This window comes from Petaurus breviceps, unplaced genomic scaffold (assembly GCF_028583685.1).
Source record: "Petaurus breviceps papuanus isolate PSGF00001 unplaced genomic scaffold, PetGlider_PUasm1.0 186, whole genome shotgun sequence".
Taxonomy (NCBI): domain Eukaryota; kingdom Metazoa; phylum Chordata; class Mammalia; order Diprotodontia; family Petauridae; genus Petaurus; species Petaurus breviceps.
The window spans coordinates 3,395,670-3,422,293 of record NW_027185798.1 but is presented as its reverse complement, the minus strand read 5'-3'; the positions used below and the strand labels follow the sequence as shown (position 1 = coordinate 3,422,293).

Below are 26,624 nucleotides of genomic sequence, written 5' to 3'. Positions count from 1 at the left end.
TTCCTTCCTTCCTTCCTTCCTTCCTTCCTTCCTTCCTTCCTTCCTTCTTTCCTTCCTCCCTTTCTTCTACCTCTGTCTCTCTCAATCCAACATCTACTTTTCTCATCCTATTCTGAAGATTATGGTCCTAAAGCGACAAGCTGGACATCAGCCATGTTGGCTGTTAAATCAGAACACTTGACTTCCAAACTTATTTCCGTTGGAAATATCCCAGTGGCCTGATTCGGTAACATCTGGGCTTGTAGATCTACTAAAAATGAAAGTCCCATAAAATGAAGGAGACAGTGTGGTTCGGTGGGAAGAGAGATGGTGTTGGAGGTGGATCCACTGACATTGCCTCTGAGGCTTGCTGCCTCTGTGACCTTGGATAAATCACTTAATCTGTCTCCTCATCTATAAAATAAAGGGCTTGGACTCAGTGGCCTCTGAGATGCCTTTCACTCTCCTAGGATTCTCTGGATATGACTTCAGGGGCCCCTTCTAGGTTTAGATCTTTGATCCTAAGGAAATGACATCACTGTTTTAAAAACTCGAAGAACAGTAGAGATGAAGCAGAATTTTAATGCACTGGCCTGACAGCTTTATTTTATTCAGATCCTTGTAGGCAAATCACTCTTTTGAACATAAAACCCTGGTTATTGGTCCAAGCTAATTTATTTGCAAATGGTAGTTTTTGTATCTGTAAGAAATTGTTTTTATTATGGCAGGATTACAAAGCTAGAGACAGGAGCTTTGCTCTTCTTTCTGAATATTTCATTAGGAGATTGCTTGGGTGGGGCTAAGAGAAGGCAGGGGGAGAATGGAGTAGAAGGCAGTCGGTGGGCTGAGGGAAGGGGGATGTGGGGTGGAAGGTGGTCGGTGGCTTGGGGAATGGGGCAGGTGGTCAGGTGTTCTGATTTGAAGACAGAGCTGCAGGTCAGGGGTCCAGTTTTAAGCTGTTTCCTTGAAGTTGTAGGGAAGCAGCTGGACCAGGTGCTAGGGCTAGTGTTTGCTTTGCTCTCCCAGGGAACGTATGAAGAGCCCTCCCTTCACATTGAAGTGGCCTCATTTTTTTGTTTTGTTTCCTTTTTCAGCAGGCAGAGGTGGAGCTGGCTTCAGAGACGCATTGGGCAGAGGGTGGTGGAACAAAGCTTGGTGGAGACCAGCTAAATCCGGCACACCTGTCCCAGGCCTCCAGATGGTTAAAAGGTAAGGTCCCCATCATCCTGTTATGTGGCTTAGAAAGGGAAATGACTTAGCTGAGGTCACACACTAACTCTGTGGTGAGACATGCTTCCTTCCTCCTGGGTTAGTTTTCCTAATATATCAAATGGGAATTTGGATTTTTCCAATTTCTGGACTCCTCTCCTTCCTTTTCTTACTGATGCTGTGTGTGTGTTTTAGGGTTGCTTTCTAGTCCCCCTCTCCACCCCCAACTAACAAAGTTAACAGTTAAGCATAATTAAGTACATTTGATCATGGGGGAAAATTTCCCTTTGTTCGCCTGGCTGCCAGGCAGCTTGCAGGGGCAGCAGGTGCGCCTTTCAGAGACGTTTTGGAGACGGTTTCTGGTTCAATCCAAGCTTTTCCTTGGTTTAATTAGCCTGTTAGTTCGCAAAGGTGGCATTGTGCCCAAGGAGGCTTTTTTTTTCTCTCCTGCCTTTTAAATGCTTTTGACAAGAGGCTGGATTTTCCCAGCTTCCCCTGAAGCCCGAATGGCCAAAGGACCAAATGTGATTCCCTGGTAACAATGAGCCAGGTTTAAGGGGATTCCGATCTTGCTACACCTGTTCTCTTAAGGAGAAAGCTCTGGTTTTCAGAAACAGGCAGGTATAGGGGCAGGTCCTGCCCCGCATCAGACTAGGAACCTGGACATGAATAGAAGTGTAAAGCTGTGTCAGTGACCAACCTGTCTCCCTCTTACCCATTCTTTCATTGCTGCTGCAGCATTTTCTTATTGAAGAGGGCTTTAGACATAGAATTTAACTCCCTTATTTGAGGAAACAGAGTTTCAGAGAAAGTGACTTGTCCAGGGTCATATAGTCACCTTGTGCCCTGGCTGGGATTAGAATTCATCTCTTTCCTTTCCTCAACCCACGGGATTTCCCACCGCAGCAGGCTGTTTTATATATATATAGGATCTCTTCCCTTTTCCTTCTTTCTCTACAAAAAGTACTGCTATAAATATTTTGGTATATATGGCACCCTTGTGGTTTGAAAGGTATTTCACCAAACAATCATATATTTAGAGCTGGAAAAAACCTTGGAGATCTTGTGGTTTAATGAAGATGAGGAACTGAGGGTCAGAGGAAGAAAGGAAACATGCATTTAAGCACCTACTATGTTCCAGGCATTGTGCTAACTAGGCATTTCTCAAAATTATCTCATTTGGTCCTCACAATTACCCTATGAGGTAGGTGCTATGATTCCCACTTTATAGTTTGGGAAACTGAGGCAGGAAGAAGTGAAGTGATTTGCCCAGGGTCACACAGCTTTTACGAGTCTAAGGCTGGATCTGAACTCGCGTCTTCCTGATGCCATACAGATCATATAGCAGACCAGTGGCAGAGCTGGATCTGGGACCTAAGCTCCTTAATTTCATGGCTGGTGCTTTTCTCATCTTCTGACGCTTCTTCCCATTGACTGTGGCTGTGGCCAAAAGAATTCAATTAAATTTGAAAGGAGAGACGCATGGTAGAGTGGGAAGAGCAGGGAATTGAGAGCCAGAGGACCTGGATTCAAATTCTGGCACCTATGTGATGTTGGGTGAGTAATTTCCCTTTTCTGGGAATTGGTTTTTTCATCTTTAAAATGGAGAGGTTGAGTTAGATTCCATTTTAAGATCTCTTATAAAGCTAAATCCACTAGCCTATGAACCCATGAGCTTACTGATCATTTACCACGGTCCTATAGTGCCAGTCTATCAATCAATGTATACAACTACCCAGCACTCTAATGACCTTCCCTTAGTCCTGCTGCTTGGTGGTAGGTTGTAGACTATTGGCTGTAGAAGGCACTTTGGAGGTCACCTGGTCCAGCCCCTTTCTTTTACAGATGAGGAAACTGAGGCCCACAGAGAAGAAAGGACACATCCCAAGAAGATACAAGTCATTCATTAGCAGAGCTGTGATTCAAACCTAAGTCCCCTGACTCCAAATGTAGTATTCTTTGCTTGTCGCCATGTTGCCATGACAGTGGCATTTATAAGCTTTGCTACATCCCCTCCTGGGAGACTTTTCTCAGTGTGTTTATGTAAGATCCTCATTACAAAGGCCAAGGAGAAAGTCCCCATTGTGACCGCTTCTACAGTGGCAGAGTGTTCCCCTTTCCCGACTGTTATAACCCATCATGCGTTGGCTTCAGTTCTTGGATTCTAAAAGGACAAACTGTCTTATTTTGTCTGTGGCTGTGTCCCAGGCTCCACCCATCACTTCTCTAGCAGCAGAGTTTTAGGATAAAACTCTGTTAAATTGTCCAAGGAAACAGAAGAGGATATTCTGAATGTGGCATTTTAGACTGTCAGAATATGGGAAAGAAGAAGTGGTAAGAAGGATTAGTCCGAGGCTAAAGGAAGGCTAGCCAATGGGCCATTTGGAGGTAGGATAGAAATCTGACAGGAGAGGGGCTAGACATCTTTGGAGAGGGCCTTTGTCTCTCACCCTGGGCTACAGCCAAGGTGGGGGCAAATAGAGCTTTGCTCTGCATGGGACTCAATTTAGAAGGTGTCAAAATTGTCTCTAGAATGGCTGTGGTGCAGACTGGGGTGTCCTGGGTAAAGAACAGGACCACTGACACTCTATACCTCATTCTTTCATCAAAGTCTGAAGAAGGGAGAAATTGGAACCAGGCTACATTGGTACCAACATTAGGGGCTTAATACCCAAAATTGAAGCCCTAAGGGTATCCCAGCATTTCCAAGTGGGAAGGGACCTCTAAGGCTTCAAGCACCTTAAGACTATTTAGGGGCAGCTAGGTGGCTCTGTGAATAGAGCACCAGCCCTGGAGTCAGGAGGACCTGAGTTCAAATTCGGTCTCAAACACTTAATACTTACTAGCCATGTGACCTATGGCAGGTCACTTAATCCCAATTGCTTTGCCTCCCCCCCTCCAAAAAAAAAGAGTATTAAAAAAAATTTATTTCTTTTTAGTTTTCAACATTCACTTTTATAAGATTTCAGGATCTAAATTTTCCCCCTCCCTCCACTTCCCCCTCCCCAAGACTGCATGCAGTCCGATATAGGCTATACATGCACAATCATATTAAACAGATTTCCACATTAGTCATGTTATGAAAGAGGAATCACAACGAAAGGGGAAAACCATAAGAAAGAAAAAAGGCCAAAAAACAAAAACAGCAAAGAATCTGCTTCGATGTACATTCAGACTCCATATTTATTTCTCTGGTTGTGGACAGCATTTTCCATCATGGGTCTTTTGGAATTGTGTATTTTAAGACAACTCTCATGCTTCCCTTTCAGCCCCAGGCTTTCCTTCTTGAGCTACATTTCCCCACATGCCATCCGCTCATGACTTGTCCTGCTGGTTGCATTCTTCTGAGTGCTCTGCAGTTTTTCCATGTGTTTTCTAAAATGGAATGAAACCCGATATTCCAGATATGGACTAGCCCCCACAAAACACAGTGGGACCATCCTCTCCTTGTTTCGGAAGCTTTGACTCTTCATGCTCAAGGTTGTGTTAGTTTTTTTTAGTCACCATTTTCACCTGGGTGAAGCCTGGAGTCACTAAGCCTCTTATGTCTTTTTTCCCCCAGACAAACTACTGTCTAATGCCTCCTATATCTTGATTTCTTGGATCCAGGACATAGGAAAGGGGGTCAAAAGCATGGCAAAGTGTGAAGTTGACCCATACCCAGTAGGCAGATGAGTAGATAGTGACCACAGTACCCACGGTGGTTTCCTGGCACCTAAACGATATGAAGTGAGGACAAGAAGGTATATCCTGTTGGTATCAGGGGCATTACTATATTCTACTCCTTTTTACCCCCAAAAAGACTGAGGGTCTGGGCCCTTTTCTCCAATAGCTGAACCTTTTCAAATTCAGGAGGAGAAATGGGTTCCCAGACTACTTGTGGATCCTGGGGAGACCACATGGGGTTCAAGAGGATGCCCTCCTTTTTGTTACCTTTTCCCCACTCACAGTGACCACACATTTGTTTTGGCTAGGTGAATAAGATCTCTTTTCCACTGCCTTTTCACTTCAGTAGAGGATTCTGATCACTGAGGAGAACTCTCATGGGTCATGTGCAACATACATTATTCATCCACTTTGCTTTTCCTGTGTGAATGGCTAACCTAATATCTTTTAAATCATTAAAGATTTTATTGACTTGGCTTTGTTTTGTTCCAGGGTGCAATGCAATTAATGCAATGTCACCTATGAATGGGGGCGTTTGGAGAATGTCATCATGAATGAGGAGTCCTTTTTCCATTGGACCACTGTGCAGGACAGCCTCTGTGATATTGGTGAGTACCTTAAGTGAACTTGTGTCTTTATTTTGTGTTTTGTTTGGTGTCAGTTTTCAGTCAGAGGACCTGTCATAGATGAAGTTGCAGCTGTCATAGCATCTTGGAGACATTTTATTTAAAGAGTGATATTGAAGGTTTTCCTACCAAATAAAATGATTTTTAAAAGTCAACACAAAGAAGATATAGAAGAATATCGTACTTTTAATTAATTACATGATTATAAAAATGTGGTCTGCTGAAGGAAATCATCTATGAAGGCTTACTGAATTTCTTTTCATGTTTAAGTATATCCTTAATGCCTGTGTAGACCATTATAAGAAATATTTTATAGTTATGGAAAAATAGGAATAATGTGAGAGAAGTTGATGATGTCTTTTTTGCCTAAACAACCCCCCCCCACACACCAATTTTATTGATTTTTAAACTTTTTTTGGAGGGGGGAAGGCAGGGCAGCTGGAGTTAAGTGATTTGCCCACAGTCACATGGCTAGTGAGTGCTAAGTGTCTGAGTCCATATTTAAACTCAGGTCCTCCTGACTCCAGCACCGGTGCTCTATACACTGTGCCACCTAGTCTCCCCTGTTGATTTTTTTTAATACCACCTATTACTTTTATTGTCTCCCCCTCACTCTTTTGTAATAAAGAGCCATCCTTATAACAGAGAAGAAAAAAGTTTGGCAAAATTAATTTTCATGTCAAAAAGTCCAACATTATATGTGGTATTATTTCATACTCATGGTCTGTAAAAATGTAGGGGCAAATGTATTATTATATTTTTTCTTTGGGGCCTACGTTGGTCATTGTAATTTTGAAGAATTTGTTGATTGCTTTGCTGTTATTTCCATTTAAATAGTCGTGTTTGTTGCATGTAGAATTTTCCCAGTTCTGTTCATTTCAATTTGCCTAAGTTATATGACTTTCCTCTGTATTCATTATGTTTTTAGTTTCCTAATTGATGGACCTCTACTTTGTTTCTCATTTTTGCTACTATGAAATATGCATTTTGATGTCTATTGGGCCTTTCTTTTTGTTACTGACCGAACTTTGAATATATTCCTGTCAGTGTAATATCTGCTTTAAAGAGTATAGATATTTCAATCACACTCTAAAAATAATTTCAAATTGCTTTCCAAAATGGTTGGAATAATTCACAGCTCAATCACTAAGGCATTCATCTACCTCTCTAACACTGATTATTTCCATCTTTTGTTAAGTTGCCAATTGGCTGGGTGTGAAATTCAACCTCAGAGTTGTTTTTATTTGCATTTGTTAGTGGTTAAGAAATAGAAAAGCAGAGCAAATTAGATAAAGAATAATCAGAAATAATTGAACTCAATAACCAGTGTTTATGCAGAATCGATGTGAAAACATAAATTAGCCCAGAGAGAAATCCCTATTTGACAAGAATTCCTGGGGAAACTAGAAAGCAGTCTGGCAGAGACTGGTTTAGAGCATCTTACACCGTATAATACAATGAGTAGTACTTGCCATCAGGGAGCTTACATTCTTTTAGGCAAGACACACCCACATATATAGATGTAGCAGAGTTTTGGGTTCTTCCACTCCCCAAATAGCCCAGGTAGGGATAAGCACCTGAATTGCTACTGAACCATTTTCCTTATTCAGCATTATCTTAGGTTCTAAGACTGTGGAATATTTTTTGAATTTTCTTCATAAGTTACTAAAAATTTTTTCATCTCTCTAATCAATTAGTTCTAAGCCTCTAAATTACAATTTATTAATTGGAGAAGCCTCTTTTCCCCACACACTTTTGTTCATCTCTCTATACACATTAAATTCCCTAATATCTTTGGCTCATATAAACATGAAGGTTACTGTTATATGCTTTATTAACAGCATAACCAACAACAAAAGGAAGACATAAATAATTATTTAAAACATATTAGGTCTGAGTAAGATCACAGCTAAAGTCACCTATAACCAATCCTAAAACCGACTACTCTTCATTTCTGGAAGCATAATCCAGCCATTCCCTTCTCTCAGGATACCAAGTAAAGTTTCTCCAAAACTCCCTTCATGTTTTCTTGCAAGATAAGAGTTAAAATGGTTCCCTCACGAAAGAGGTTCTCTTGATTCTCATTTTTTTCTTGCCCTTTTCTGACCTTCAGCTACATAAACAGCTCTCCAAAATTATAGACTCTTGATTCTTTAAAGATACAGTAGCAGCATCTCTTGTCTCTATAGTTATGTAGGTGAGCTGGTGTTACATTACATGTATAAAAATATATGCAAAAAAATACAAGGTAAATTTTCCATAAAGCAACTAGCTGTTATCAGAGTCAGGCATGCAGAACAGGAGCTGCTGTCAGGATCAGGCAGGGCTACGTGCAGAAGGTGATGCTTCAGCTGACTCAAAGGAAGCTAGAAATTCTAAGTGGTAGCTAGAGGGCACCATAGTGCATACAGCTTTGGACCTAGAGTCACGAAGACTCATTTTGAGTTCAAATTTGACCTTAGACTTTTATCAGCTGTGTGACCCTGGGCAAATCACTTCACCCTGTTTGCCTCAGTTTCCTCATCTGTAAAATGAGCTGGAGAAGGAAATGGTGAAGCACTCTAATGGGTCATAAAGAGCCAGGAACCACTGAGATAACTAAACGATAGCAACAACAAGGAATTTTAAGAGGTATGAGTATGATGTTCTAGGCATGGGAGGATAGGCAATGTCTTTGTGACTCTGGACAAGCCCCTTAACTCTTAGAGTCCCTGAGAACTCATCAAAATTGTTAAGTCACGAAACAGATGTTTGTCTACCTTGGTAGAGGGAATTTACCCACCAGGAGCCTTCTGCCCTGAAATAAATGGGCCCATCCTTTGTCATTAGAAACTTGGAAAGCAGAATATTAATTTTTAAGAAGGCTTCAAAAGTGCACCAGAAAGAGATTTTGGGTCTGTGTTATGAATGCTCAGTCGTCTGCTTTTTCTCTGATCTCTCATGCTCAGGAGCAAAGCGGAAATGAGGCCTTGTTGATTGAACCATCAGGCGAAGAAAATGCTTCCCTGCTGCTCCCTCCTATTTGACTGGCTGTTTCTCAAATAGCCTCTTCTTTGGGCTAAAAATGCTTCTCTCCCTCCCCCCAATTTCCAATACACAACTCCCTCCTAGGCGCTCTCAAGGGCAGGGGGTCAGAGTAGATGTGGCACTCACAGACACAATCTCAAGTGTTCAACTGAAATACTTCATTAGCTGTGTGATCTCATGGGTCTGGTTGCCAACAATGAGATCATAATCCATCTGTGCCTGTGGGACTTTGGTTCATAACCTTCCATCAGTTTTCCAAAGAGGGTCCGCCCAATGTGCTGGAGGCCTTATACCACAAGGAAACCAGTGGAGACCCCTGGCTGTTTACCTGTCACCCCTCACCTTTCTCATGTGACCAACTAATTTTCCTTTCCTATCGTACACTGTCCTGATGGCATCTCACTCCTTATATACTGCAGCTTGCCAGTGCCCATCATGTGCTGCCCCAGGGACCTCTCTGTGCTGTTCATTTACTTTATTTGCCCCTCACCAGTCATATTAAGTATCTCTGTAATAGGATTCAACCCACTAAATTAGCTGTTGGAGATATTGGAGATACAAAGACAAAAATAACCAAAACAACAGTTTCTGCCCTCAAGAAGCTTACACTGTCCTGGGGGTGGGTGGCAGGGAACAGGATATAAAATGTGAATAGAGAAGGAACTACGAGACAATTTGAGAAGTGAGAACCGGGACTTCGCTGGAGTCAGCTCATACCAGCTTATGAGAACGGATTGTTCTATTTCAGTGTGAACATTTATCCTTGGAAATTGGCAAATCCTGGGAATCATAGCTCAATTTATTGTTTTTTTTTGCTTGTCTTAGACTTAGGAAAGTGATGGAGATGGTGTTAATAATGCAGATGAAATTTTGAAGTGTGGTGTGTGTACATCTTAGCCCCAGGTTGTTGGCCCGTAGCCAGCTTGAGAGAACCCTCCCAGCTAGGGTTTAATGGTGGTGGTGGTGAACAAATGCTTCCTACAGGAAGTGGTACCTAAGCTAAATCTTGAAGGTGAGAATTCTAAGATGCAGAAGAGAGGAAGGATTGCACTCCAGATATGGGAGATGTCCTGTACAAAGGCATGAAGGTAGGAGATGGAATGAAGAGCTGGTCTGGCAGCAGCAGTGAGTACACGAAGGGGCAGAATGTTAAATAAGTCTAGAAGGAACCAGATCATAAATAACTTTAAATGCTAAATAAGAGGAAGCCATTGGACAGCCTTGGGTGGAAGAATGGCCTGGTTAGACTTATCCTTGTAAGAATATTTTGGCAATTATTGTTGGACATATAGAAGGTAGCTTCCCAACCTCTGAGAAGCTGAGACTCTGGGAATCCCTGGAAGATAAAAATTAGGCGAAAGGCAGAGGGCTCTTCAGGTAGTTTTCATTGTGTGGTCGATAACATCATATACATTGTTTTTACTTTAATCCTTCAATCCCAGTCTCTAACTCACCTTCATCCAGCCATCCATCCTTCTATCTGTCTGTCTGTCTCTGTCTTTCTTTTTCTCTTTCTTTCCTTCTTTCTCTCTCCTTACCCCCTCTCTTTTTATCTCCCCTTCCCTCTCTGTCCCTCTCCCTTTCCTTCTCTCGTTTTCTCTCCCCCTCCCTTTCTGTCTTTTTCTCTCTTTCTCCTTTCTCTTTCCCCTTTCCTTTTGTCCTTCTTTCTCTCTTCTTTCTCTCTCCCTCCTTTTTTTCCCCTTTCCCTTTCTCTTCTTTCTCTCTCACCTTCTCTCCCTTCTTTCTCTGTCTCATGCTCTCTTTTTTGCCCTTTTTTTTGGAGGGAGGGGAGGCAGGGCAAGTGGTGTTAAGTGACTTGCCCAAAGTCACACAGCTAGTAAGTGTGTCAAGTGTCTGGGGTCAGATTTGAACTCAGGTCCTCCTGACTCCAGGGCCCGGTGCCCTATTCACTATGCCACCTAGCTACCCCCTCTCTCTTTCTTAATAAAAGTTTATTGATATTTTTTATCCCTCCTCTCCACCTCCCAGAGCCATCTCATATAACAATAACATTTTTTTTTTTGTTTTTACGAAAGAGGAATTAGAGCAGAAGGATGGATTTTGCTGATTTTTTTCTTCCTCATTTTCTTTCTTTAAAGTAAAAGTCTATCGGTAGTTTTTGGTTCTTCTTGGCACAGTTTCTGTCTCCCAGCGGATGCCTCGGTCCCTCTTGGTCATTACAATTTTGCGGCATCCAGTTGGACATTTTGTTGTCCTTTTGTTCATTTTTGCCGACGTCAGCTTTGTCGTGTGTGGTTTTGTTCTGGTTCTTCATAATTTCAGTTCTCTGGAGACTGTCGTATAGACACACATTCAGCTCAGTTTAACAAGCGCTGTGCTAGACATAGAGCCTATAGAGACAAAGATAAACAATTCTTGCCCTCGGGGAGTGGACACTCCACATAAGCACACACCTAGTCACACATATACGCAGAGGTGCAGAATTCATTCATTGGCACATATTCCCACATGCACACACCACATTATAATGGGGAGCACACAGCCACGTAAAGTTTCTTTATTAAAAATTTTCAAATGAACATTTAATTTCTTTCCCTTCCAGTGGGGAAAAATGAAAATAAAACCCTTGCCACAAATATGCAAGGTCAGCCAAACAAATTCTCCCAGTGACCATGTCCAGAAATGTGTCTCCCTCTGCATGTTGAATCTATTTTCTGTCTTCCAAGAAGTGGGTATTATTCTTGGTCATTGGTTCTCTCTAAACTCATAGGTAGCCATTGTGCTGATCAGAGTTCTTCATTCATTCAGTCACATGTACGTAATTTATCCACCAGCATGCATTCACATCTTTCTCTTCAAATCCACACATACATGTTTTTGTTGAGTCATTTTCAGTCATCTCTGATTCTTGGTGAATGCATTTGGGATTTTCTTGGCAGACGTACTGGAGTGGCTTGCTGTTTCCTTCTCCAGCTCATTTGACAGCTGAAGAAATTGAGGCAAACAGGGTGAAGTGACCTGCTCAGGGTCACACAGCTAGGAAGTGTCTTAGGCCAGATTTAAACTCAGGAAGTTGAGTCTTTCTGACTCTAGGCCTGGTGATCTATTTACCGCACCAACTAGTTACCCCATGCATACGTGAAGGTAATTACAAAACCACATTTCCCACACAAGCACATATACATGTTCACATCTGTGAGCTCCTTGAGTGCAGAGACTTGTCTTTTGCCTCTTTTTGTACCTCCAGTCCTTAGCATAGTGATTGGCATTTAGCACACACTTAATAAATATTGATTTATTAATTGAAATATGTACATTGTCTGGTTCAAAGACCCAGAGCCAGACTTGCTTTTTTATTTTCATGGTTAAAAGATTTGGTTTTTGAAGAGTATTTTTCTCTTTGTCCTCTTCATTATTTTAATATTTTAGGGATTCATTGGGGGAATTCTATTCTTTCCACTGAGAATAGAGCTTCTTAACTTTTTTGGGTCAGTGTATAACCCAAAATGACAGTCCAGTATAGCTTATAGACCCCTTCTCAGGCTGTTTTTAAATAATTGAAGGAAATGCTAAGTTTAATTTAGAGGTTAGTGAAAATAAAGATATAACTCTTTTTTCCAACCAAGTTCTTGGACCTCCAGAAATCTATTCACAAACCCCTTAAGGTAGTACATGGACCCCAGGCTAAGAACGTTTACTGTAGGACTGAGTCCTTTGGCTTTGAAGATCTGCTATGGCTGGAAAATTCATAATCCTTCAACCAGCTTGGAGATGGGCTTCTTATAACATAGCAGGGCTGGTTACTGGGCCACAGAAACCAACCACTACCACCAGGTCCATTCCCGAGGCCTTTGAAGGTTTAGAGAACACGCCAGAGCTGCTGTTCTCTTTGTAGAGCCTTTGGGAACCAGAAAAAGCAAGCACAGGGTCCCTTCTCAGTTACAATAACACATTGGAGGAAGACTTTGATGGTGGTGCCTGAAGTTACCTTCTTTGATCAACCATTCAACAAACATTTAAGCATTTAAGTGTTTTTTATATACCGGGCAGTGTGCTAAGCATTGGGGGTACAAAGAAAAAAATCCTTGTACTCTAGGAGCTCACATTCAATGGGAGGAGAAGGGGAAGAGGCAACATGTAACTCACTAGAGACATACAAGATATATACAGAGTAAACGGAAGGGAATCGGAGAGTGGAAGGCACTAGCATCTGGGAGATCCAGGAAAGACATTCTAGAGAAAGAGGAACTTGAATTGAATCTTGTTAGGAAGCGGGGGCAGGGGAGCATTCCAGGCACAGGGAGAAGCCAGTACAAAGGCATGGAAATGGGAAGCAGTGTTGTCAGCAAGAGCATTAGAATTTCAGCTACTGAAAGGTCTATTTCAGACTTTTTCTGGAGAGTGTTGTTCTACTTTCTTCATCTTCCTGGATCCAGGAATGGGAGGTACAACCACTGGGAAAGTAAAAATTTACAAGCTGAAGTAATGTGAACTCTATTGAAATTAGGAAAAAAAATGGCATGGGGGGAAAAAAGTGTTTATGGGGGCAAAAACCCACTTTCTCAAATAAGAAATAAAAGAGCTCCCACATGATCACGTGGTTCTTGGCTAGATGAAGCAGAACACTCACTCTGAAGGTGGTAGGCATAATTAAACAGAAACCAAGACACATGATGTCTTGCAGGGCTGTGTGGTTACCAGTCCCTCTATCAGAAAACACAAGAATTTGCCTCAAATGTCACAGTCTTTTAACACTACCTAGAAACTTCTCGAGCTCATGAGAGCCAGCCTCCACACAGCTTTGTGCCATCTTGTGGGAACCATAACTAGAGGGCATGGAGCTGAAAAATGGGGACACTGAGGGAGTACTTGGGTTCCATCCAGCAAGGGAGGCCTGCTCTCTACCTGTTTCCTCTTTATCCCAAGCATGTTGTATTTGGAAAGCCTGGAACTGGAAAGCTCTGACAAGTCCTTATCCCAGCTGAGAGCAGACTCTGGGTTTTTTTGCAACCTCTGAGTCCTAGGCCTTTGACCTCAGCACCATAGAGATTGTTTCAGAATTCATGATTTGGCCTGCCTAGGATTTTTGGATCAATTAACAGGCACCAATTAAACATTAATTATGTACGTACCAGGCACTGTGTTAGGCATCGAGTATACAAAGATGAAGCCCAAAAAGCGCCTGTCCTCAGGGAGCTGACATTCTCCTGTAAGAAAACAACATGTAAGCAGATCAGTCTACAAGCATTTATTAAGCATGTCCTATGTTCCCAGCGCTGTGCTAGGCCCTGAGGACACAAAAATCAATAAATTAAATAAGCCCTACTCACAAGGAGATTGCATTCTAACAGGTAAGATGATAAAGAAATAGGGAAATACATACAGCATAAAGATAAAAGGAACGGTTCTCTGTTATGATGGATTTAGTCTGACTTTGTTTCTGTCCTCTTCTTTAATTTTATTCCCATTTCCTTCCAATTCTACCCTTCCTTTGTTCCCCCAGTCACCTAGCCACTTAAACATCTCATCAGTGTTAATTAACATAATTCATTTCTACAAAAGACTATCCAACTTCATTCTATTTACATTTCCACCCCCATTCTGTTCTTACTTTTTAATTCCATTCTTCCATTTCTATCTCATGCCATCTCAACACTGTCTAGCTGGAAAGTTTGGAAATATTTCATTTCCTATGAATTTCATTGGTTTGATAGCTGTGCCAGCCCCACAGGCCAGGAAATGGTGGGTAGTATCTGTAAAATGTGAAATACTGCTGGCTTTGAACCTTAATCCCAAGTGTTTCCAGTCGAAGAAGATTCCGGTAATGGAACTCATGTCACTGTCAAAGGGAGCTAGAATCCAGTGTGATGACCTGGGAGCTGGGGATCGATGCGTCCGTAGCCAACGTCCTTGTGGGATGAGGAACGATGGGCATCCTCTCTATAAACTCTTCTCTTCCCTCCCCAACCCCGCTTTGAATTGATCGCTCCCTCCCAATCAATAGACCTGATTAAACAGATCCTATGGAACTCCACTTATGGGGTAGCTGTTTCCCAGGACTAAAGTTTAACTTTAGTATTGATTGTGAGACATGGGAGATGCTGACACAGGCCATGCAGCATGGCGTCCCCACATCCAAGAAGGTACTGTGATCCATGGGCAAAGCAGAATTACAGTAACGCAAAGGAAATCTAGAGCCCTCTCCATTCCAAATGTCTTTGTGCTTGACCTGTGGCAAAGCCTTCCAAGCTCACGTTGGACTGATCAGCCACAACTGAACAGACTATACCTTGACCCCCATATCATGATGTCCTTGGTCCTCTGAGTATGAAGGATGAACAATAGATGTTTCCCAGAGTCTGGTTCAGGATCATGTATACAATAAGCAGATCCTTCTTCACTCTGATTAAACAGAATTGAGGGTTGGAAAGGCTCTAAAAAGTGGCCATCAGCCTCTGCTTGAAGACCTCCCACCTCCTGAGTCAGACCATCCTCTTTGTAGGACGGCTCCAATAACGAGGGAGTTTTTCCCGCCACCTAGCCTTTGGCTTGCTTGCATCTTCCAACCATGGCTTCAACTTCTATTGGTTGACTGTTTTAGTCAATTTAAAATCATTTACATCCAATGCTATAGCGGACATAAACAACTCCCCAAACACCTGAGTTAGACATCTATCCTGCAGATTTTGGTTATAGTTTGCATGTCCTTTTACACCCTGTACAGTCAGAGTGGGCACTGAAATTGAAAATATATTTCACCATAAGCCGGACTGAAATAGTCCCAGGAAGGCAAAGGCGAGGCACACTTACACACGCCCTGGAGTTTTGGTTCAATAGGAAGACTTTGGTCATCACCCATTGGGTGGAATTTTCTCTTCCTTGCCACCCTGCCCTTACAGTGGATAAGTGGCATTCAGTCAATGTGTTCCTTCACTTTTTGAGACATGATCAAGATTGTCCCAATCTAACCTGCATTCCATTATTCAGGTCTCTTGGTGAGATTTGGTTTGAATCTATACCTACCTTGTGCCCACCAGGAGCAGGAGAATGATGGGATATACTCTCTGTCTTGTAAGAGAAACAAGATATACAGACATGAAAGAGTCAAACGCCCAACTTGGGAAATTTTTAGAATGTTGAAATATTTTAGTTCAATTCTCCCATTTTACAGATGGGGAGATAGAGGTCTTGAGAAGGAAACCTTGCCTAAAGATATTATGTAAATGATTCAATCTGTGTGGCATAATGGAAAGAGCCCTGGCTCTGAAGTCAGAGGGTTTGGATTCAAATCCCACCTCCATAACCTACTGTGTGACCTTAGGCAAGTCACCTAATTTCTCTCAGCTTTGTTTTCCTTCTTTGTAAAATGAAGGGTTTGGGCTAAATGACCCTTGAGGTTCCTTCCAAGTTCAGATCTAGGAGCTTAGGATTTATGAATGGGATGAACAGGAAGGGCAGCAGATATGTAGAGGGAAGGAAGATAGGTGTTTGAGTTACTTATGTGGAGTTAGAAACCTATTATAACAAAATCAGGAGAGTAATTTTTAACCTTCTCCTTCCAATGTCTTTAATAAATAATTTTGTTAGGGGAAGAGTATTCACTTGCATTCCTCTGGGGAATTCTTTATCTTGGAGTCCAAGGACAGGCAGCAGAAAAAAAAAAAAACTATAGCTGCATTTCCTATGGAGCTAGCTGGGAGCTGGAGATAAGAGAAAACTGTGGTTACTCCAGAATCCTTGAGACAATCAAGGCTTCCATAAAGCTAGCCTAAGGAAGAAGAAAATCCAAATCTCTGCACAGCCAAATGTCAGGTCTCCTGAATGAGAGCCTCTTTTCACAGACAAGATGCAGTTATTTCAGACCTGATTCATCCAGGCCATGGGCAGGAAAACCTTCAGATCTTGACCGTGGACTATTCAATGAACCTCCCTGGACCTCAATTTTTTCATACATAAAATGAAGGAGATGGACTAGTGGGTCTCCTAGAACCAAACCGAAAGAAAATCCATTGATGGCTCAAAATCACTTTGGAATGCCTTTAGTGGAGTGCCCCAAGGATCTGTCTTTGGTCCTGTGTTATTCAACATTTTCATCAGTGTTCAGGATGAATCTTTTTTTTAAGTAGTTGGGGTTAAGTAACTTGCTCAAGGTTACACGGCCAGGTGTTTCTGGATGGGTGCTAGGTGTCTGAGCCCGGATTCAATCCCCAGGTCATCCCGACACTGGGGCCGGTGCTCTTACTCACTCTGCTACCTCGCTGCCCCCAGGATGAATCTTATAGATGACATACTTTTCAAATTTGAAGAATGATTCAGTATTTGAAGGCACAGCAAACATATTTGATGATAGAGCTCAGGTTCAAAAAAGATCTCAATAAGTTGGGATAAGTAAAATGAAATATAAAAGGACAAAGTGCTCATGCATGCATCATGGTACACCAAGAGGTGTGAAGCTGTTGGTTCTGTTGGTACACCTAGGAAACTCATGTGCTGGGGACCCTCTAAGATCCTGGAGTAATAGAATATAATACTGCAAGTAACTCAGAAAGAGAGTTCAAGGACCAAGGGATGTTCATCAGGATCACATAGGACTGCTACAATTCCTATTAAGAAGAAATCTTGGAATACAATATTCCAAAAAGGAAAAGAATTTGACTAACTGTTAAGTGTAAAAACATCCTGTAATACTGAATATATTCCTTAAGTGAAAAAATTGGACATTTAATAGGATCATAAATCTAATTAGAGCTAGAAAGAATCACAGATAATGAAGCTGACACATAAGAAAGTTAAGTGACTTGCCCAGGGTCACTAGGGTAATGTGTCAGGGGTGGAACTTAATGGGTTCATGGTATTCCTGACCTTAAGCTCAGCAATCTATCCATACCACAATGCCTCAAAAAGTGATGAATACTTACTTATTGATTGGGAGATACTTGAAACCATCTAGTATAACCTTCTGATCTTATAAATGAGAAACATGGCTAGCAATTATCAACAGATTGGGATTTGAACCCAGGTCTTCCTGGTTTCTGGTCAGAGAACTATAGAGTGTCAGTTGGAAGGGATCTCAGAGGCCATGTAGTCCAACCCCTTTGTATTACAGTGAGGGAACTGAGGCTTATAGAGGGAGAGTGACTTGACCAAAGTCACATAAGTAGTTTCAGTGGAGGGATTTGAGTTCGGGTCTTTTTGACTCCAAGGCAAACACCCTCACTGCTATGCCCCTTTTCTCAAGCTGGTCCTATGACTTGGAAAGGCCAGTCTCCCCCACACTTCAAATTCCATCCCAAATCCTACACCTTCCTTGCCTTCTTCCTTGAATAGGGAGCCATCATGGGGTTAGTGAAAATGCTGGTTCTGGAGTCAGAGTTGTTTAGTCGTGTCCAACTCTTCATGACCCCATCTGGGGTTTTCTTGGCAGAGATACTGGAGTGGTTTGCCATTTCATTTTCCATATCATTTGACATATGAGGAAACTGAGGCAAACAGGGTTAAGTGACTTGCCCAGGGTCACACAGCTAAGTGCCTCAGGCCAGATTTCAACTCATGAAGATGAGTCTTCCTGACTCTAGGTTCAGCACTCTATCTACTGTGCCACCTAGCTCTGGGAGTCAGAGCACCTGAGTTCAAATCTTGCTTCTAATACTACACCTTCCTTTGCCTCACTTTCCCTCATGTGTCAAATGGGGAGGTCAGACTAGATTGCCTATGAGATCCCTTGCAGTTCTCAATCTGATACTCCTAGGCATTGTCGGGTAATGGGAAGAATAGTGAAGGGTCTGAGTTTTAGCCCTTGGATTGACCATTAACTAGCATGACCCTGGGCAAATCAGCTCATTTCCCTGGGTCTCAGCTTCTTTATCTTTCAAAATGAAAGAATTGTAATATATGGCTTCTCCTGCCCTTTGAGCTCTGAGACTTGCTGCCCCTTAGTGAGTCTTCCCCTAATGGTCCCCCTCACAGCCTCTTTGCATTTCCCCAACCCATGGTAGTCCCACTTAGGTCTTTCCATAAGTCCCTAAGATAGAAAGTTACACCTGATGGGCCTAATGCCCTGGAAGCCTTTTTTTTTTTTGCTTGTTTTACTATTTCAAGGATACCAGCAGAACATTTGGGTTGCTATTCTGCAGTCTCCCTGCATTACTGGTCCACTCCATCGTCTAGTCTTCTGGATTTTTGGTGATTTCCTTTAGGTCATGTTTCTGATGTATGTTATCAGTGGCCATAGAACCAAAGCCTGATAGACTTCCTCCAGCAAAGATTAGATGAACAAATATTATTATTATTTATTGTTATTATGGCACCTCCCTATGCCACGTGGAAGTTTGTATCAGACACTCAGATTGATAGGCATTAAATTTAAATAAGACTCCAACCCTGTTCTCCAACTTATCTGTTCTGCTATTTTTCCTTCCAGTTTCATCTTTATCTCCCATGAGATAAAATAGGTGACAGCCTGTGATAAGCCCTAGAACATTATGTAAATATCACCCATGATTGTGCAAGGCATTGCAGGGCCAGGACAGACAGTGCTGGGGCTGGAGGTTGTAAAATGGGTTGATATGATCTCTTTAGCACCAACCTCAAATTCGATAAGGTCTATAAAGCATTTAAATCCTTTTCATCTTTTTTTATTATGAACTTAACAAACATCAATATTTCAATATATAAAGAACAGAAAAGAAACTGAGTAACTGTTGCATACATTTTAAAAAAAGTGTATATTATATTAAACATAAAAGTAACAAAACTGTTCTGTTTGTATCTTTTACTTTCTGAACTTCTCAGCATTCTTTTCTGTATTTAAATAATATTTCATTGATACTCTTTTCTTTCTTTTCATCCTTGTCACTAACTTCTCCCTCCTTTCTCTAGTCTCCCTCTTCTCCTACCAGAAGCACACAAACTCTGGTGTCAGAACTAGTTTCAATCCAGCCTCTGAGGTTTATTCACTGTATGACTTTAGGTAAGTCATTTGACTTGATTAAGACTTTGTTTCCTTAATGGTAAAATGAGGAGGTTGCTTTGAGGTCCCTTCTACATCTAGACCTATGATCCCATAAAATGCCTCTAGCTTCCCTTGACCTCAGTTTCCTCATCTGTTCAATAAATGGTTGTTCTCAATGGTCTCTGAGATCTCACCCACCTCTACAACTATCATCCTAGACACTCTGAAAACATTGAAGCATTCTATAAAAGTCAGGGACTCCTACGGTTATCTCTTTTTTAATTTTTACTTTTTTATTTTTAATTAATTAGTTTATTTGCTTTTTAGTTTACAACATTCAGTTCCACAGTCCCTTGAGTTTCAAATTTTCTCTCCCTCTCTCTCCTTCCCCACCTCCACCCCGCCATGGCGGCATGCACTCAAATATAGGATCTACAAATATCTTCACATTAAACATTAGTCAGGCTGTAAAGAAGGATTATAACTGATGGAATGATCAGTTTGGGAAAGAGGAAACAAAACAGAACAAGAAAAAGAAACACAGCAAATAGTTTATTTCAACCTGCATTCAGACTCTGCATCTCTTTCTCTGGATGTGGATATCTCTTTAGATCATGAGTCCTTTGGAGTTGTCTTATAACTTTACATTGTTGAGAGGAGCCCACTCTATCAAAGTTAGTCATCACACATATGTTGTGTCTGTGATTGTGTACAGATTTCTCCTGGTTCTGCTCTTCTCACTCAGCATCAGTTTATATAAGTCTCTCCAGGTTATTATGAAGTCCACCTGCTCCTCATTTCTTATAGCACAGTAGTATTCCATTACATTCATATACTGCAACAGCCATTCCCCAATTGATGGGCATCACTTTGATGTCCAATTCTTTGCCACCACAAAAAGAGCTGCTATAAATATTTTTGTACATACGGGTCTTCCTCCCACTTCTCTGATCTCTTTGGAATATAACCCTAGAAGGGTTATTGCTGGGTAAAAGGGTATGCACTTATTTATAGTCCTTTGGGCATAGTTCCAGATTGCTTTTCAGAATGGTTGGATCAGTTCACAACTCCACCAGCAATGCATTAGTGTTCCAGTTTTTCCACATCCTCTCCAGCATTTGTCATTTTCCTGTTTTGTCATCTTAGCCAATCTGACTGGTGATATGTGGTACATCAGAGTTGTTTTGATTTGCATTTCTCTAATGAATAGTGATTTAGAGCGTTTTTCATATGCTTATAGATATCTTTAATTTCATCTTCTGAGAACTGCCTGCTCATATCCTTTGACCATTTATCAATTGGGGAGTGGCCTGTATTATTAAAGATTTGACTCAATTCTTTGTATATTTTAGAAATGAGGCCTTTATCATAGACATTGGTTGTAAAAATTCTTTCCCAGTTTTCCACTTCCCTCTCAATCTTGATTACATTGGCTTTATTTGTACAGAAACTTTTCAATTTAATGTAATCAAAATGATCCATTTTGCATTTATAATGCTCTCTTAACTCTTGTTTCATAATAAAATCTTCCCCTCTCCATAGATCTGACAGGTAAACTATTCCTTACTCTCCCAGATTGCTTACAGTATCAGCTTTTGTAGCTGATCATGCACCCATTTCGACTTTATTTTTGTTTACAGTATTAGATATTGGTCTATGCCCAATTTCTGCTATACCATGTTTCAGTTTTCCCAGCAGTTTTTGTCAAATAGTGCATTCTTATCCCCAAAATGGGGGTCTTTGGGTTTTTCAAACAATAGATTACTATAGTCATTGACTGCTGAGTCTCGTGTACCCAATCTATTCCATTGGTCCACTACTCTATTCCTCAGCCAATACCAATCCTACTGTAATCTCTAAGTATTCTTGAGATAGTTATGATTATTTGAGTCTTGGCTTATCTCATCAACCAGCTTATTTTCTCAACCACTTTTGACTGTTTTGTGAAGAAATAGTACTGACAGTCTTCTGTCCTCCTCTCTGCAATGTATTCTGCACAAGCTTGTATTTCAAACCAATGTTGCTGTTGGCAGCTTGTCTCGCGGCTTGACAAAGAGATCAGGTTTCTGCCAGCTGTAGCTGCTCCTGGGATCTTTCTTTCTACCTTCTGGCTGTGGGGAAGGTCTTGGATCAGTTTCATTTCTCCAGGAAATGGTGATGTTTAGAATTGGGGTCCTTACTTTGAAGCCTGTCCCATTTTTTTTTTTTTTTGCTTTGTGGAGGGGGGAAGACAGGGCAATTGGGGTTAAGTGACTTGCCCAAGGTCACACACCTAGTAAGTGTTAAGTGTCTGAGGCTGGATTTGAACTCAGGTCCTTTTGAATCCAGGGCTGTTACTCCATTCATTGCGCCACCTAGCCACCCCTAAGCCACCTAGCTGCCCTGCCTGTCCCATTTTTAAGAGTTGGAAGATTCATGGGATCACAGATCTTGAGCTCAGAGTGATCTCAGAAGCAAAGCTCAGTCACTTCATTTTATAGATGAGGAAGCTGATTCCCAAAGAGATTACCTGCCTAAGGTCACACAAATCATAAGTGACAGGCAGTGAGACAGAACCTAAGCTCCTGACTCCAAATCCCCTGTATCAACACATGGAAAAAGTGGTTCACACCCATAATTCCCCCAGTTCTGCAAAGAAGTGGGGGTGGGTTGGACAGGAACATGGCTGTTTAAATCCCTTCTTTGGGTTCAAGCTTTGTCATTATAACTTCATAGTATTCATTTTTTGGGGGAGGGGCGACATTTTGTGTTTTTTCACATTTAATTTTAATTTAATTTTTCTCAATTATGTGTAAACCAACATTTTTAGCATTTCTTTTCTTTAAATTTCGAGTTCCAAATTCTCTCCCTCCATTCCTTCCCTCTTCCCTCTTTCAGAAGGCAAGCAATTTGACAGTTTTGCATGTTGCAGTCATGTGAAACATTTCTATATAAGCCATGTTGCAAAAGAAAACACAGACGACAAGAACAAGAATCATAAAGAAATTTTTTTAAAAGTATGTTCCAATCTGCAACAGACTATCAGTTTTCTCTGGAGGTATATAGCTTTTTTTGTCATCATAAAGCCTTCAAAATTGTTTTGGATCATTGTGTTGTTGAGGAGAGCAAAGTCATTCACAGTTGATCATCTTACAATATTGCTGTTGTTATGTACAGTGTTCTCCTAGTTCTGCTCATTTCACTTTGTATCAGTTCATGCAAGTCTTTACAGATTTTTCTGAAATCTGCCTACTCATCATTTCTTATGGAACAATGGTATTCCATTACATTCACAATTTGTTCAGCCATCCCCCAGTCGATGGGCATCTACACAATTTCCAATCACTGTATTCATTTTTTTAAAAACATAAATCTTATGGATATGTTTTTTTACATTTTATATTTTCCCATTGTGCCCTTCTCTTCACCCCTCACATAATGTTATCCCTTATTATTTTTTTTAAAGGAAGAAAAAAATCCAATAAATCTCACCAACATGTTGAAGAGGCATGGCCTCATATGCAGCATTCCACACTCAAGGTGTCCCTACCTCTGTAAAGAAATAAGGGAAGGAGGCTCTTTTTTGGACCCAAACCTGGTCGTTCCCATATGGCATCTTTCCATTTCTGTTGTCATTCTTTCCATTCCTATTGCTGAAGTCTTTGTGTCTTTTGTTTTCCTGACTCTGTTTTGTTCACATGTTCTCATGTTTCTCACTGTATTCATCATCTTCCTCATTTCTTACAACATGGTAGGATTCCCATTACATTTACATCCCACAGCTTGTTCAGTCATTCCACAAGTGATGGTCATCAATTTTTTTTCCAGTTTTTTTTCTACTACAAAAAGTCCTGCTAGAAATTTGTGGGTACATATGGGATTTTTATTTGTTGACCTCTTTGTGAAGTGTATTCCTAGCATACATTTCCCCTTTGAACCGTGAGATGTCTGTGTGAAAGGAGCAAACAGTATAGTTGATTTGGTAGCCTGATTCCCAATTGACTTCTGCAGTGGTTGGCTCCCTTCAGAGCTTTACCAACAGTGCATTCATGTGCCTGTCTACAGCACCTCCCCACAAGAAGATACTTTACACAAGAGGACAAATAATAACATTTCTTTGGGGGAGAAATATGACATCATGTGCCACAATGACCTCAAAATGGATGCATTCCCTGAGTGATAAAGGTCATACTATTAAAAAAAGTAGAAGAGAACCAGATCTGGTGTTTTCCACAGTTTTGACTATGGGGTGAGTTCTTAACCAACCAAGGAACAGAGGCAATTACAAAGGGGTAAACTAGATGAGTTGATTACAGAAAATCAAAAAGATTTTGCTACTTTTTTTGAGTGAAATTCACACCTGGGCAAGAAGGGAAATAGTCTCAGGAAAAAATCTTTATAGCAAATATTTCTAATATTTATCTTTATAGGAAACATCCTGAGACCCAAGATAAAGGAAACTAACATCTATTAAGACCAGCTGTAGTAACAGATTTGATTTGTCTTGTCTTCCCAATGGGTGATACAGAGAGAAGTAGAGAATTTGAAATTTAGAATAAAAGCATCTTTGTGCCTAAAAAAAGGAAAGACCAAATAGATAAGCAGCCCAGTCACCTTTAGAATAAAACTGCTAGTATTGCCTACCTCCTGGAGTTGTGAGGAAAGTCTTATATGTGTGTGTATGTACATATCTAATGTATGTATAGATGTATGTATATGCACACCACATATTAGATGTATAAGCACACTATATATTCTATATATGTTTATATGAATGAGTGATTATTCATTCTTTATATTCCTTTTTTTTTACAAAAAAAGTAGGAGTTGACATATAGTGAACATGTACAAGGATACACATACAAGCCAGACACTTCCTTCCAAAAGGAGCTTATGTTCTTATAGGGGAAACTTAGAGCCACATTGAGGCTTTTGAGTGATGCCGGCTCAAAGAGTCTGCCAAAAAACATTTGACAGTGTTTGGTTAGGAGTCCCAGAGTAAGAAGAGGCAAGCATTAGGGAAGGGAGCCATACTAAAGCACTGTATTCATGGAGGCAAGGTAAATGGCCATTAGACCCAAGTGGAATGTGCGGCATGTTGGGGCTGGTTAGATATGATGGGCCATGTGAGTTCGCCCTTAGACACCAATCAAGGCATTGTGACCTGTGGGGCAGGAGGGTCTTAATCTGCTACTGATAAGATGGTGTGGTTTAGAGAAATTAAAATTAGGACCCTGGAATTCTAGTCCTGGGTCTTCCATGAACCTTGTTGATTTTGGACAAGTTACTTCATCTTCCTTATCTTTTGAATGAATGGCTGGCTCAAGTCCTGGGTTCATCAGTAGTAGAGGTACAGAGGACTGGGGTGGGAAGGAGAAGGAGAAGGGAAGGAGATGTGGGGGGAGGGGAAGGAGAAAGGAAAGGGAGAATTGGAAGGGAGGGGAAGGCAGTGCCTGGGCATAAGAACTGCTTACAGGTGATAGTCTTGGCTGCACCTACCAGGTGTGATGGTTACTACATTCTGTTGTTGATTGTGGCTGATCCCACTATGTCTGTGGTGTTGTACAAAGAACACTGGGTTTGGAATCAGGGGATCTGAGTTCAAATCCCCCACTCAAGTCCCTTAACCTCTTTTAAGCCTCATCTGTATAATGAAGGGGCTGGACTGGGTCATCCCAAAGGTCCCTTATGGTTCTACCTTCTATGATCTTATGACGTGTTGGCACCAGTTCTCTCGTGTCTCCTCCAGGTCCTCCCTTATCAGAAACCCTATATTCAGAAAAAATAAATATTGGGAGTCCATTTTGGACCCTGAGTAGATATCCTTGATATGACGTGGCTTCCAGTAGGTAGGGTTTTGCCAAAGGTCACATCAGTTATGGAGCTCACATTGCACAATGGGACACTTCAGTTTGGTGGCCTTTTTCGTAGTTCCTCATTTGCTTTTTCAAAAGCCCTGCTGTCATCTTTAAGAAACTTCATTGCACCTTGGAAGAGATGGGGCACCACAGGGGTGTGATACTGAATATATCAGACTCTTTTGATATATTGGTTAATTTTTCTAAATGGTTTTTTTTAAGAAAAACTCTTAAGATTCTTTGCTGTGTAGGATAGGAAGAAGGGGGAAGAGAAGCCTTTATTAAGCACCTATTATGTGCCAAGCACTTCACAAATATCTCTCTGGGTAGGGAGAGGGGGAGATATACATTCACAAATGTACGTTTAAGCCTAAACCTGGGGCTGCTCAGGTTGGGTTTGAACTTGATGGTGGCTGGAGAGGCCATGGGAGCCAAGGATTCTTATGACCATGGGCATTATCAGCGGCAACAGCTGAGGGCACAGACAAAATGCTTCCACAAGCCTCAAAACCCACCTTCTGTAGCTGCCTTCTTAGAACCACCCTCTGGGATCCCTTTAGCACAGCTCCCAGAAGGAGCCTACATCAGGCTTAAAGTGAAGGAGGACTGAGATGACAGTGTTGTCCGGTGGTAAGAGCACTGAGCTTGGATTCAGGGAATCTCCTTCATCAGCCTTGAGCGGGTCACTAAGTCTCTCCCCATCTGTAATATGAGGGGGATGGACTAGATGGCTGCTGAGGCCCCTTCCAGCTCCAGGTCCAAGATACTGTGGAATCTAGAGCCATATCTTGATTGGAGGTAGTGAGACTTACTGTCTGTGACCTTGGGAAAAATGACTTCCCTTCCTTGAGTCTTAGTTTCCCCCTGATTTGCTTGTGTCCTCCTTCCCTAAATTGCTTGTACACACACACACACACACACACACACACACACACTCACACACTTTTGTTCTCTCCTTCTAGCAGAATGCAAGCTCTTCAAAGGCAGGAATAGTTTCCTTTTGGTCTTCCATCCCCAGCATGCAGCACAGTGCCTATAGTGCCAATCTTGATTGATTGATTGGGCCTGCTGATCTCTCAAGGTCCCTTCCAGCGGTGACCTGTCAGATTGCATGCTGTCTTGGGGAGGGGGGCAATCTAGAACTCAAAATCTTATAAAAACAAATGTTGAAAATGAAAAATAAAAAATAAATAATTTTTAAAAATCCTGATCATGAGCCAGAGACTCTGTTCTCTATCCTGTTCTTATCACCTTGGAAGCAGAAGCCAGCTCTTTCAGCTGTGGCTATTAAGACAAAGACCTTTTTTGTTTGTTGTTCGGATTGTTGTGGTTTTTAGTGGGTTTTTGTAGGAGATATCTTCTTAGCCA

At 41.4% G+C, this 26,624-nt stretch overlaps 1 protein-coding gene across 2 annotated transcripts in view; it reads left to right on the top strand.

The window, feature by feature from the left end:
- The window catches only part of ST6GAL1 (ST6 beta-galactoside alpha-2,6-sialyltransferase 1), a 121,685-nt gene that overhangs the window by 20,653 nt on the left and 74,408 nt on the right, over positions 1–26,624 (top strand). For both annotated transcript variants that reach the window (XM_069089389.1, XM_069089387.1), the window contains exons 2-3: positions 1,074–1,188; positions 5,347–5,462. In XM_069089389.1, coding sequence (XP_068945490.1) covers positions 5,405–5,462 — 58 coding nt within the window. In that variant the 5' untranslated portion in view covers positions 1,074–1,188; positions 5,347–5,404. The remainder of the gene's footprint in view (positions 1–1,073; positions 1,189–5,346; positions 5,463–26,624) is intronic.